Raw genomic sequence first — 15,069 nt, 5'->3', positions numbered from 1 at the left:
TTATTTATTTTTTTTTCTTATATAATGTAAAAGGAATATAAAGAAGAAAGAGTCCGTGTTTAAACAAGTTTCTTTATATGTGCTGGAATTAGATAGATTTACTAAAATTGATACCATATTGCCACACTAAGCCACTGGAGGCCGATACACCTGCACAAAGTCCTCCTCAACCTTTTTCAGTACATAAGTTGATTCTCTGACGCATAACTGACGCTTAAGTATGTGTAATAATAAGGTATTGTTGAAAATTAATTTTACAATTGATAAATTTATTGTGAAAGATCTATATTGATGGGATGTCTGCATAAAATGAATTTATTAGATATAAAAATTCTTCAATATGCCTTCATGACCATACAGTCAAGTGACTGAAGGTGGGGGGGTTACTCTGGGGCCTTCTTCACATTAATTTAGCTTTTGAAATTTTTTTTTACTACCAATGTTCATGATAGTCATGTCATAGGTATTAGCGTTTTGAGAAGCAACAAGATTGAGAGAATCAGCATTTTAAAAGGGATCATCAACACGCAAGTTTCATGAGCCACAACTTGTTCTTGAGATAGGAAGTCCCCTGAACCACAGTAATACCTCCATCGTCCCACTCGGCTGAAGGCAAGGAACATTTTCCTCATTGCAAGCTACTCTAAATATGCCACCCTTCTTCTACTTCTGAAAAATCGTTTTTGATTTAAAGTCCACAGCATAGATTGGAAAATACAAGTTATTTCGAGCATGTTTTATAGCACTGCTCTTTGTTCTTGTCCTGATATATTTTTTTTGTTGAATGTCTGTTTGTGGTTTTCAATGATAACCCGAGAATTATAAATATTCACTGCAAATATGAGGCATATTAGTTTTATGACAAAGTTAAGGTATATGCATATGCTGTTTATAAAAAGGAAGGGACAGGTCTTTTTATTTTCTTGGAATTTTGCTCGTTTTAAATTGAATAGATCTTAGTTTTTATTAACGGAAACATTCTATCTTATGTATTAATATGCTCACTTGGCGTGGAGTGGTCATCTTCATATGCTGGAAATGACGTGTATTATTGGTGACCTATTCGCTTAAGTAGCATTTGCCTTTAATGTTTAGCACTATAGATTTAGTTGACAGTTTTCACATTACAACTTATTTTCCATAGGTTCTAATGGATTTAGGCCCAACATTGTTCCCTCATCTTGGTAGTAAAGCTAGGACGTAATCTTTAAGGTATTTCAAGGCCTCCATGTCCCAGGGGCTTTGTTCTACGCCAATATCGTTTTTATTGATCTGAAATTGTCTTTTTGTAGAACTTGAAGGCTAAAAAAGCCATTCTGTCATTGCACAATATATTCGGCCGAAAAGAGTGCTTTGTCTCAAAATACGAATCTGGCGAACTTTATTGGCTCAGTTGTTTTTTGTCACCATAAAAAAAGAACGAACAAAAATATATGTGATATAATCTTATTTAATATATAATGAACTATACATTTAGGATTAGTTACTTGAGCCAGGATTAGTTGATTGTGGTCTTTAAACATAGACTATATACATATGCATTGTATATCAGTTGAAATAGCTCAAAAACTATTTAATTAGATCTTGCAATGGGGGTATTTATTGACGCTTCAGGTGGACATTGCAAAACGCTTGGCGATAAAAAAAAAAAACAATAAGCATTTTGTTGCTGTTTTCAGCTTGCATTTTCTACTTTACAGCAAAATACCAGTTTTTTTTAGAGACTTGTGTATTTAAAGAATAAACGCTATTGGATTTCTTCGAAAATTTTCAAGTTGAAAGTAACAAAACCTATAAAGGACCTTCTAAAAATCTACGTTTCCGAAATTACTGAAAATGTAAAATAATTCATTCTTTTTTAGACGACTTTGCGAAGTTTGCCTAAATAGCGCATCAACTACCCTAGTAATGGACCAAAAGCAGCAATTATTAAAGGTTTGCATATTATGTCGTGAGAAGCATTTCAGTCAGCCAGACCTAATAAGCAAAAGCAGGATCCTGGGTCAGGGATCTGCATCGAGAACAAAAGAGCAACTTAGCGCACAAGGTGGAAAAAATTTCGCTTCGAAAGAGGTAAGATTTAACTCTAAAAACAAGACAAACTCAGGGTAAGATATTGCCTTATCCAAAATCAAGGAGCATATTATTTTATTTTAGTTTTTTTTAAGATTATTTTAGTTACTTGACATATTTCTATCCATTATGTGCATTTGTAGACGAGCACTTTTTTTATACGGTCAGATCAGCCAGGAATGGCCAGGATCAGCTAAGATCAGCCAGGAATGGAATCAGCCTGACTGAATAGATCAGCCAGGATTTGAAAGTAAGGAAAAATGGAATAGAAGGAAAGCTGACAAAAGCGTTAAGTATATAATAGCACATTGCCCAAAACTAAAGGGTATATTCAATATTTTTTCTGAAGTTAAATTTCAGCTATTTGATAAATTACGCGCACATGCTGAGGTTGTTGAGGTGTACCTTTTTCACTGGGGCTGAATAGTCCAACCAGAATTTGGGCGAATTTTTCAAAGACTCCATTCAAAGACTTACCAGACAATAATTCTGTGTGCTGGTGCTATGTATCAGAATCCTTTTCAGTGATGTTCGTTAGTTCTTACAGTTATTAAAAACAACGTAAAAATCTGATATTCACTTTCCTGTAAGATTAGGAATATTTAAGATTTGCTGCTGTGTTTTTGGTACGACGATTTGTCGCATAATCATCCGGCTGAGTAACGCAGGTCTTCTAGAAATATTTGTGATCCGGTTGTAGGTATATACCAAAACAGACGGCTGATTCTTTTCATTTCTTTTGCCCTTTGTTTTTTGTAATGTAAGTTCAGCATATAAGTCTGCGCCACCACTTTTTTTATTATTGAAAACTAATCAATTGTCTTTTGTCATACAAAAAAAGGTTACAGTGACTATATAATATTTTATCTGAGGGATGTGATAGCTCCACTCCAAGAAAAGGCAATTTTTGGGCGCTTTAAGTTTAATTTGAAGTTGTTTGTTTTCACACACACACACACACAAAAAATATACTATTGAAATCCCAAGGTTGAACCGGATCTATAAAATTTGCTTCATGAAAACTCCCAATCCCTCGGTAAGTAAAAATTAAAAACTGAGTTTCGAGACAAAATGTCTTGCGAAATCTTTTTTTATTCGAATTCAAAGTTGGGTGTAGAACGATAAACGCTATTTAGATTTATTTTGATTTTTTCTTTGTTTTCTCCTGTGTTAGCTGGGCGCGAATAAATGGATAACAGACCAAAGCTTTTGCGAAAACCTATGAAGGCGTGCGTTAATTGGTCGCTAGTTTTGACGTCGCAGCCTATTTCGACTAAAAGTCCCAAATGAGGCAGACCATTGATTCGCAATTCGAAGCTGCTTTTATGTATACTAATCGTTACTGAAGACACCTCTGAACTTTTTTGTAGCAGAAATTTAAGTCCTAGAACTTTGACTTTTGCTCTGTGCTTCTAAAAAAACGTATCTTTTTTTTATTTTTGGGTATTGCTTGACTACAGATTTTGTTACATTAGAATTTCAGCTTGATCAAAGAAAAAGAAATTTTTTTTCCAGAGAATGGATCTGGAATTTGTTGACAAATCCGGAAAGATGTTTACCTCCAGTTGGTTTAGAACGTCTTTAATAACCTAAAAAGTTAGTTTCGTAAATATAAGGCAAAACCAGTGTATATGTTAAATTGTATGTATATATATATATATATATATATATATATATATATATATATATATATATATATATATATATATATATATATATATATATATATATATATATATATATATATAATATTATATATATATATATATATATATATATATATATATATATATATATATATATATATATATATATATAGTTTACAAAATATCCGTAATATTCGTTGGGATCCTTCTAAAGTGAGGTATTTCGAGTTTCGAGTTTATTTCGAGTATATACAATAATCAAATTTCAGATCATTCTGAATAGCTACTGATACCTTGAGCTAAAAGTTTTGTATCAGGGATTTATACCAAAATGTAATGAGGGCTCGGCGATGACGCGGATTCACTGTACCAATTTTGCCATTTAATTCCCCCAACCGGAAGGAATAATTTTGTTTTTCAAATATTTTGTTTTCATTTAAGGTGATCATAGTCTTGACACTTTACCGTATTGAAACTTCAACTAGATCAGAGAAACAGTTTCTCTCAAGAAAGGCTATCACAAATACAGTTTCGGAAGTCGAAAGAATTAGATCGAGCTGCTTGAAAATAAAGCAAAAAATGGGTATTCTTAGGTTAAAAAGTTGTCTGGCAGTAAACTTTATCATCTTAATTTCAACCTATATGAACCCTCTGAGTTTCCCGCCAATATTTCCCTTCCATCGTTCAAAGTGTTCCGGCATTTTCATCGATTTCTGACTAATGATATTCCCTATTCTTTACACTTAATTTCCGCATCGGAGATCGGAAGAAGAATTGGAGACTAAGGAAAGGAGTGTATGTCCTTTAGATATCCCATATCCTCTTATTTAATACCTTCAGTGATTTCCTGCCAATGCTCTTGTCTGTCCATTTAATATAATATTGGAACAGAATTTCAAAACCCCTTTAAAAAAGAAAGACAGAAAGCCTGTTTTTGAATTGTTCGCCCTATATCTCTCACTCGTATATTCTCGAAATTGTATGAGGGATTTTTGCAGATTGGCTAAAGGAAAATTATCAATCTTTTTATGACCTGAGGCAAATCGGGAAGCTCTAATCCACTTCAACTTATCATTGTTTTTTCTTCTTATCAACTCTTTTCGAATTTTATTTTATTTTATTTTTTTTGAAAAGCCTAATACTTGGCTAAATTTAATTTCTATTGATATCCAAGAAGCATTTGAGTTTATTAATCATTATATATTGGTTGAGAAACCTGTCAGTGAATTCAATGTTAATTCTTTCATCGTGAAATTAGTTGCCTTTTTATCAAATTGATTGTAAATAGTCGAATACCTGAATCTTTATTCCGATCCTCTCCCTGTCCACATAAATTTTAAAAATAAATTTATGAGCATCCTCAGGTCCGTATAGTTTTTTTTTGTTTTTTTTTTAGTGATCTTTGTTAACTGGTACTATAGTCTTAGCCTTACCATAAAAAACTAAACATAGCTGCCTTTTGCCTCACCGAAGGTAACTCCGTGCTGCTCCCGATCACATCTTGCTTTTTTTTGACAAGAACTGTGATTGAAGGTAACAAAATAAGTGTGGGGAATAGGTAAGTAAAATGGTACCGTTTTATTTTGGACCTTGCCTCTCCCCCCGTCATTGTAAGCACAATGTTGAAAAGAGCTATAAGTTGAAATTGATCTAGTGCGGCATCAAAGTATATGAGAGTCATCTTCACCATTTGTTCTTCAGGTGGCAGCAGTATTGCCAGTATCACAAGATGTTAGCCGCGAAGTCTTAGTTCCAACTTCAGCCCCTATACAAGTACCGCCTAGAGTTAGTATTTCTCGTGATGTGTCGATGCCAGCTCCAGCTTCTGTATTTATACCTCCTAAAATCAACGTGGAAGTTATGAGCAGGATATTGAAGCACCGCCCTCCTCCCAAAGTCATGGTTAATAAAAGTTCGGCTTGCAAGCCAATAATGAAATCAAAGGGGCAGCAATGCGGTTCTTCATGCAAAGACGCAGCTGTGCAAACAGGTTAGTTTTTTTGCCTTACATATATATTATATATATATATATATATATATATATATATATATATATATATATATATATATATATATATAGACCCCGGTGCTGCGCCGATGAGGGAAGACCGGCGGCGGCGGGACAAAAAACAGCACGCCGTGCGGCCGCCGGCGACGCCGGCGCGATCAATGTTGACTGCAAACATTAATGTTTTCATAAGTCTTTCTCAAATCACAGCTTAAATTTACAACAGATTCAAGCCTATTCTTGAGTTGAAAAATTCACAAGGTGCTTACTGGAAACTGATCTTCTTTGTTATTCATCAAGAGAAGTAGAAATCTAGTAGAAACAAAATGGCCATGTGTTTCAGAACCCTTGCATAATACGAGTAGTTGAAATATCTATTAGCTCTGTATTCTTAACATAAATAATTATCAAAATTAGTAGTTTTTTTCATCGACCATTACTTAATATAAAACTTCAAAATACCATATCACAAAATTCCTCAGTTATCTGTGCACAAACTTTTAGCATATCTTTAGGCTTCGAATAATAATTTTTTCATCACACCATTTTCCTATATTTTTCCTGTCACCTTTAAAGGACTTTAAATCGGTGACTTGATTGTTTTTTTTTTTTTTTTTTTTTTTTTTGTTGGATTACTAAGAATCCCTATTTTATTAATAAATGGTTTTTAATAAAAACTTGAAAAAAATGCATTTTAAAGTTTTTTTTTTGGCTTCTTTATAGAATATATGTCATATAGGCTATGCTTTCTTATCGCTTTTGGCTGCTCTTTTCGATATTATTCATTTTTTCTTTTGGGGATTCATTCCAAATTATACACTGATAAATACCTAATATCAGTCAAATTATAAACTGTATCTAAACGAGTAAATTTATCAAATTGAAAAATACATGATGAACACCACATGAGAACACTTCAATTACAATTACAAATCTATTTTCTTAGGTAAAAAATGAAAAGCTCATCCGTTTTAAGTGTAATTAAATGAAATATTATGCAGACTGAAGTAGCTCCAGGAAGATGTTGAAATGTTCATCCTAGTTCGTCACTTTTAATCCAAGCAAAATGTTAGGACACTTAGTATCAGTTATTGAGTTTAAGCTTTGATTTCTAAATGCTCACAAGAATTACCAAATTTAAGAAAGTCGCAACAATAAGTCACCTGTGGTCAAAATACTTAGACTCCTCTTTGATCCCCACCCAGGCTCAAAGCTTCTGTGGTCATGAAATCTCCAAAGAGTTTCTTTTTAAAATAGCTTTCAAGCGTAGTTAGGGGTATTTAGACCTTTTTGCTTTTCTTCAAAGCTTTGAAAAAAGTGTTATAATATTCCAAATGTTACATTTGTGCATATTCAAGTTGGTAATCATTTGTGGGGTGACCAAATTTTCTAAACTTGACTTGACTTGACTTTTATTTTCAACTAATAATACATCATACTTAACTGGCACTTACAACACATTTTTTGAATAACATTATCAACAAACGTAGAAATGCTAAGAACGTATGACGTTTTATTAAGCCACTATTGTGACTTGAGCAGCGTCACACAATCTTTTATCATAAACCAAAACTTATTCACTCTTTCTACTCTTTTCATACCATTCAATACAAATTACTGTAGATACGTAACCACTGTAGATACTTACGAACAGTGCAACATATGGGACCCTGGTGTGACGAGACTGTCAAATACTCCTCCTTGAACTTTCCAAATTGAAAGCTTCTATTATGACCTGGCCTTTTAATGTTACTTAGACACTGGAACATGGGTGTCATTGTCACTCGAGCGCAACGTTGGGTGGGGATATCGATATCGCTTTCATCACACCAATTCGTTCTAGTGTGAATCTGCCTGGTACATATGAATGAATGTTTTCAAAGTAAAACCGTTTCATCAATAGGAAAAAAACCAGATTGGACGCATATGTCCCTTTTCCTTTGGACGATAAAACCATGCAAGTGCTGTATCAAGTATAACGCACGAAAATCTTGTTAATTTTGTCAACTTTTCAACTTTTTGGCATCCCTGCTTTCAATAAAAAAAAAAAAAATCAAGGTACTTTCACTTAAATATAATAAATCCCTATGCCCCCCTTCTGGATACCATCTTGATAGGATACCGTCTCTGCTTTAAATAAAAAAAAAAATAATTAACTTATTGGCACCCCTGCTTAAAAAAAAAAAATCGAGGCATTATCATCTAAATATGATAGCTCAATACCCCCCTCTCCCCTCTGGATACCACCTTGATAGGATGCCGTCTCTGTTTTAAATTAAAAAAAAATGAACTTTTTGGGATCCCTGCTTTCAATAAATAAAATTCGAGCTATTATCATTTAAATATAATACCTACCTACCCCCCTCCCCTGGATACCACCTTGATAGGATACCGTCTTAGCTTTCATTAGAAAAATAATTTACTGAATAATTAACAAGGTCACTATATGGTTCAAACAAACACGCAAAATAACGTTAAACAGCTTAGTGTTCCTTGAAAAAAAATTGAGGGTATGAGTAAAGGGGTACAAAGACAACAACAAAAATGTCGAAATTATTCAGATATACCTCAAATTATTGGAAAACTGAGTAAAAATAATTTAAAGTTGACCGAACGCCGCCGCCTCTGCCGGCGGCGGCGTGCCTGCGGCGCGCCGGCGGCGTTCGACCGGGCCTCTCGTCGGCGTCGTTCGACCGGGCCTCTCGTCGGCGGCGTTCGACTGGGCCTCTCGTCGGTGGCGTTCGACCGGGCCTCTCGTCGGCGGCGTTCGGTCGATCCGCCGGCGCGGCGCCGGGGTCTATATATATATATATATATATATATATATATATATATATATATATATATATATATATATATATATATATATATATATATATATATAGTAGTGTGTGTGTGTGTGTGTGTATATGCACTATATATATATATATATATATGGACGTAGTTATTCAGAAAGCATGCAACTACATTAACCTTCAAATCAAAAAGTATATGCGAAAGGCTGTGTAAAGAAATGGGCCGGACTCGGTTTAACTGTTGATTTTGGTCATCTATGCCTTGAACTAACAGAATTGAATTTAAAAGTTGTCGAACGTGAAAATTGGATGTCTATAAATCTGGAAAATATGGATTTTGAATTTAAGGTGAGGTTCGATTGATATTGGGGAAAGGAAGAAGAAATTTAGGGGTCATAGGGTTAATCCAGTCCCTTTTTTCTGTGTTTGGGGAAGATGATGAGGATATTTTTCATTTTTAGGGGAATTGTAAGGAATTGGCGGATCTGAAAAATTAGTGTTTTTAGTTAGTATTGACAGATAGAAGGTGGGTGGAGGGGATTGTAGGATCACGAGTTAAAATGACATTAAGGAATTTGGCTAAGTAGGTTGATGAAGGGCTGATACATCGTGAAAGATGTATCTCTTTTTAAATATTTTCGTGAAGATTCATATATAAGTACAAGTACGTCTTTCTTTTTAATTTATTTGTGTTTTTTTTTTGTATTTTTATTTGTTTTTTTTTTGTTGGTTTTGTTATGCTTATGTTCTGTTTTTGTTTTGTTTTTTCCTATGGCCCCATGGCTTTTTTTTAAATACATGCATATAATCATCATTACTCTGATATTTGGATCTTTTATTACTATCAACTCATTGCAGTATTAAGTCTGATTGGGTTAGCATATCTGCATACGCTCCTCCACTTTTCTTTATTCAGAGTGTCACCCTTCATTCCCTGTCGTAAATCCACAACTTCTCACAGTCCTTTCTGATAATCTTTTCCCGCCCCAATAGCTTGGCGTGAATGCCATAATGAGTTCCGAGTTTACTTGTACTTCGTCACCAGATATGGATGCAAATATTGTAGTCTTTACCGAGTTTGTTGATAAATAATCAGCACGTGAAGATGTGTGTATTATCTTTAAGAAACCTGCGAAACACAAAAAACAATGGAAAGGTGATTAAAAGTAGAGAAGAAAATACGATGTGCAATTATTTTAATTATTTCTGTAAGTTTCATAAACAATGCGATTTTTTACATATATGTTGTACTTTTATTTCGTGTAGTTGTAGGGCCGACAATTCAATTTTGATTATATTGACGGCTGTTTTTATTCATCGTATATATATATTTTTTTATATTTGATATATTTATTTAACATTTACAAAAATTTACGTACAAAAATTAATATGATTCGCACAAAACCAAACGGTTGACATGAGGTGAATCAGGTAAGAAAAACATATACATATAACATATTCTAAATTCATTATAATAAGAAAGAAATAAAAAAAGAGAGAAAAAAAATTATAATAATACTACAGGGGCAGCAACTATATACCATATCCATGTTGTGGGGTCGTACTCACAAACCAAGAAACAATTATAACTTAATCTAAATCAAATCAAATTTCCTCCAAAACAAACAAATCTAGAATTCATACTTACTTAATAGTTTTTCCTTCAATTTTCCTTTAAAATCACTAAAATTTTCTATCTTCTTCATATTATTATCCAAATTATTCCATAAATTTATACCCTTTATAATAAAAGAAAACGTTGACCTGGCAGACACTATAGGTGGAGCTGATTTTCATGATAACACTCTAATCGATTTATTTTGAATAATTCCTATAGGATTAATAATTGAAGAAAATGTACCCAAACATACAGAAGAACAATACAAAATATAGGGAGAGATTATCGAAAGATAGAGAAGCCTAAGTATACTAGTTGGAAACATATATTTAAGTTTACGAATCCTCCCCAAATTACGAGATAAAAGCCGGGATAAAGCTCCAATATGGGGTCGGAAACTGAGAGTCTCACTTATAATAATGCCAAGATAATTTACTGCCGTTTGACGAGCAATCATATCATCTTCATATGCTATATGCTGTATCCATGGATAATAATTCGATGTCCTCGAAAATATGAGAAGATTACTCTTAGTGGGGTTCACCTTTAGCTGATTCACTCTCTAGGAGTAACCTCTCTGACTTAGCGATCATCACTAAAGAAGTATCATCAGCAAACATAGGCACTGTAGCCGCACTATCCTTTTTGACGATCTCACTCATTCTTGTTTCTAGTTTACTTACAGACTGTGGAAGATCATTCACAAAAATAATAAGGGTCCAAACCGAACTCTGGAACTCCACACTCAATACAATTTTTATCAGAATCCATATTACCAATTTGAACATACTGTTTTCTACAAGACAAAAGAGACCATAAAAGCGAAAGAGCTGGACCCCTAATCCCTTAAGTTTCACACTTCATTAACAGAATATCATGACGGACCGTATCAAAAGCCTTTATCAAATCTAATCTAAAATATCTAAATATCTAAAATATCTAAAAATACAGTTGCCACTTTATATCCATTATCTAACGCCATATTAATAATGCTAGTCAAATATATATTTGCTCGCTCAGTAGTACGATCTTGACGGAATCCAAATTCCTTAGAAATCGTTTTTCATTGCTGACTGTTTGTTATGGCAATGGCTGTGTTCCTGTGGCACTACCTCCTGTGCAGGGAGCTACCTTCCCACTGATATGATTAGGGAAGTCTTCCGAAGCCACCGATAGATTACTGCTTAGCCTTTCAAATGTTGCTCTTCTTGCCTTTAATGAGAAGCATGACCAGAACGGGAAACACGAAGTAAAATCGTATTGCATTTCGTTCCCATTGCAACCAGACGCTAACCCCTTCAACTAAACATATTAAAATAAACAACATCACATACACTTTCATTCGCTTTCTTCTTGTAGATATTGAGTCTAAAATTCAAAAATCCCGTCTCACAACCCATCAACTCTAAAACCAACAGGACCCAAGGAGGTGGTGAAGCTGTGTCCAGCTGATTATCGCTTGGATAGTATTGGTAGAAGAGTACTTGTTTCCAAGATTCCTTGAAGCAAAAAAATTTGATCCCTAGCCTGTATCTCTACGATGAAATTATGTAGGTTATGGTTAAACCTAGGTGCCTGCCCTGGCAGTTGTCATCGATGAAAAACTATATTGTGCTCATAACTCTCCTTAAATCAGAGCCCTCATTTCAACAAGAAACTGAATTTGCATAATCCCTGCTTTCAGGAGTTGCTATCCGACTCAATTTGAACTGGTGACCACACTTTGAGAAAGTCACTTTGAAACCTGGACGTCTAACTTGGAATATTACAGCGTTAAAAATAACTATCGTATCGACATTTTTTTTTACTAACAAATTTAGATTTCATGAAATTATGTGATATTGAATTTATTCATTCAGGCAGGAAGGATGGGTACATTGAGAGGGAATAGGGCTCCTGATGAATAAGGAAGCTTCTAAGTCTTGTTTAGATTGGGTAGGTATTAATAATAGAATAATAGTTGGTCATTTAATGACTGAAATGTGGTGGGTTTCAGTTATAGTAGTATATGCTCCTGTTGAACCGACTGACGAAGATAGTAGTGACTCAGATGAATTTTGCTTACAGCTACATGAACAAATAGACAAGGTCCCTGGTAGAAACGTGGTGTTTACATTTGGAGATCTTAACGCGTTGGTAAGTAGGGATAGATGGTATCCTAACCTAGGTAAACACGGTGTAGGAAAAGAAAATGGTAATGGCTACAGGCTGCTGCAATTTTGTAGGTATAACAATTTAGTTATAAACAATGCAGTATTTGGTCATAAAATGGCCAATACGTTAACAATGTATTCACATAATGGTATAAGACAGCTAACCTTATTGATTATGTTACCATAAACTGAAGACTGGCAGGATCAGTGCAAGATACTTGGGTATATAGGAGTGCTGTTATTGATGGTGCAAGCAAGGATCACCATCTAGTTGTGTCGAGGGTTACTTTGAAGCTGAAATTTAGGAAGTTTAAGTTCTTCCCGGGAAGCTATGACGCTGGTAAACTCCAGGATGAGTTTTTGAGAGAAAATTTCTAGGAACAGTTCAATAATAAAGAGGAGAGTTTAAAATTAGACGATGTAGAAGATGTGTGGAATTATTTTAGGAAAATAATTTGTGAAGTCGCTGATGGTGTCTTAAGGAAGAATGTTGAAACGAAGCTAGGAATATTTGTGAAAATGATTTATGTTTAATAAAGATGAGGAAGGGCTTGTACAAGCATTATCGGAGTAATAGATCTTATGAAAATAAGAAAAATGTAAAGAAAGTGTAGAAAGCATTAAAATACGAACTAAAGAGGTGTGAAGTTGAGGCCGTGGATAAGATTGCCAAAGATCTGGAAGATAACTATATATTTTGTGAAGAAGAAGTAGTGACAGTACTAAAAGGATTTTTTAAAAATAAGGGCCCAGGTGCGCATAGTGTAGTAAATGAGTTTATCAGATATGGTGGTTATGTGGTCAGAAAAAAGCTACTGAAGATTATGAATGATTTTTGAAAAAGGGGAAGTACCTGGAGATTTAATTTTGGGGAAGCACCGAATCAAACCCCTATATAAGAAAGGTGATAAGACTGATTGTGGTAAATATAGAGGCATTAGCCTGCTTTCTGTAGGTAGCAAATTACTTGGTATTGTGATACTTTTTACATTTAGTGATGCTGTTGACAGTTTTAAGAGAAGAACAGTGCGGTTTTTGGAAGGGTAGAGAATGTGTACCAAATTTTCACTCTTAGATTATTAATTGAGAAGTACCATCAAATACATTTAGTTCTCAGTTTAATTGATTGCAAGCAAGCGTTCGATTCAAATGATAGAAGAGCTTTAGAGAAGGTTTTATTCTTGTATGGTATACCAGGCAAATACATTAAAGTGACTAGTGCTATGTACGAGAGTAGTACTACTGCGGCTAAGGTAGGAAATGACGTTAGTACCTGGTTTCGTATTAAGTCAGGAGTTAAGCACAGTATATCGAGTTCTCAGTGCAAGAATAGGTTTAAAAGTTAATGTTGAGAAGGCTAAGTCCCTAAGGTTAGGAATAAGTGCAGGTGAAAAGGTGATTCTGGGTAACGAAAAGATAGATCAAGTAGACAGCTTTACTTAACTAGGTAGTATTATTAGTTAAGATGATGGATGCAGTAAAGATCTTAAAATCAGAATAGCCAAGGCCAAGGGTGTTTTTCGCAGTTGAAAATAGTTTGGAAGAATGGGAAGATAAGTTTGCGAACTAAGATTAGAATATTCGATGCTAAAGTGATGACAGTGGTCCAGTATGGTTCTGAAGCGTGATTGCTCCGAAAAACGAAGGAAGATTTGCTTGATGTTTTCCAGAGAAATTGCCTACGGATTGTCTTGGGTACCCGACTGACAGAAGGCTCTACGAAAAGTGTTGTTCATTTCTGCTTTTTAGGGCTGTAATGAGAGAAAAGTTGAGATGGATCGGGATGGATGGATACAGATTAGTTCCGAGGGGTGCGGGTGATGAGTAGGGTACTTTTGTAGGTTCGTAGTCGTATTTCAAATAGATATTAGACTGATGAGTGTACAGTATGATAGTATGTTATATAGCTATTGACCGTGATATTTATATTTATTTAACGACGATGCAAATTCGGCCCTTTGAGCTTATGAGTAGTCGTTAAGAGATAAAAAAAGAATTAATTGATTCTTTCTCCTTTAAGACAAAATAAAAATTCATATGCTCTTTCATTTTGAGCTCTGCGGTGTATACTCAGTGGTCGGATTTTGATGGTGTTCGTGACAATGGTATTTGTGTGTTCGTCTGTCAGTTCTGAGACGGATTATTTGACAGGTTCTATGAACTTAAAGATTTGCATCCTATTCAATTAAGCTTGTTGAATCCATTGCTTCATTCTCTTTTCCCACATTTGATTTGTTAAATTTTTTATAGCAAATTCTATGAAAAATTATAAAAATATCAAAATTGCATTTAAAAAGAAAAATTATGTTAAAGAGAAGCTTTATGTTAAAAACAAAATTTCTACAGAGAGTAATCTTAAGGAAGATAAAATTTTAATTATTTTTTTTTTGGAGTTTAATTGGAATATTAAATGCCTGTGCGTCGTTTATCTCGTGTAACAACAGTTCTTCATTGACTGATGTTAAAATGGAGAGCTTGGTACCTTCCAGGCTTCGAGGTGTATTACAGTTTTATTTGAAACTTATCAGAAAAGAATTGTTCAAGTGAATTCACACATTGTCTCCAAAATCAAGGAGCTTATCTCTCATTTGCATGATTTTATGATGCGTGAAAAAGAGTTTTCGCATTTTCTCATTTGACACGGATTTCATTTAGAACCTGTCTAAACACAATTATCGAAGTGGAGTTCTCATATCGTGCTCAAAACCAAATACCATACTCACACTTCATGATTTTATGATGTGTGAAAAAAGAGTATTCATACATTTTCTTTTGA

General features: G+C 34.2%; 1 protein-coding gene across 1 annotated transcript in view; it reads left to right on the top strand.

The window, feature by feature from the left end:
* woc (zinc finger protein without children) overlaps positions 1-15,069 on the top strand; it is a 116,185-nt gene that overhangs the window by 58,820 nt on the left and 42,296 nt on the right. The window contains exons 7-8 of the mRNA XM_089085698.1: positions 1,863-2,073; positions 5,421-5,709. Of these exons, the coding sequence (XP_088941824.1) occupies positions 1,863-2,073; positions 5,421-5,709 (500 nt within the window). The remainder of the gene's footprint in view (positions 1-1,862; positions 2,074-5,420; positions 5,710-15,069) is intronic.

The sequence above is a fragment of the Artemia sp. Qi Xiang Cuo genome, chromosome 3, assembly GCF_049724085.1.
Source record: "Artemia sp. Qi Xiang Cuo chromosome 3, ASM4972408v1, whole genome shotgun sequence".
Lineage (NCBI taxonomy): Eukaryota > Metazoa > Arthropoda > Branchiopoda > Anostraca > Artemiidae > Artemia > Artemia sp. Qi Xiang Cuo.
The sequence above is the reverse complement of the archived record's forward strand: the minus strand, read 5'-3'. Positions and strand labels throughout refer to the sequence as shown.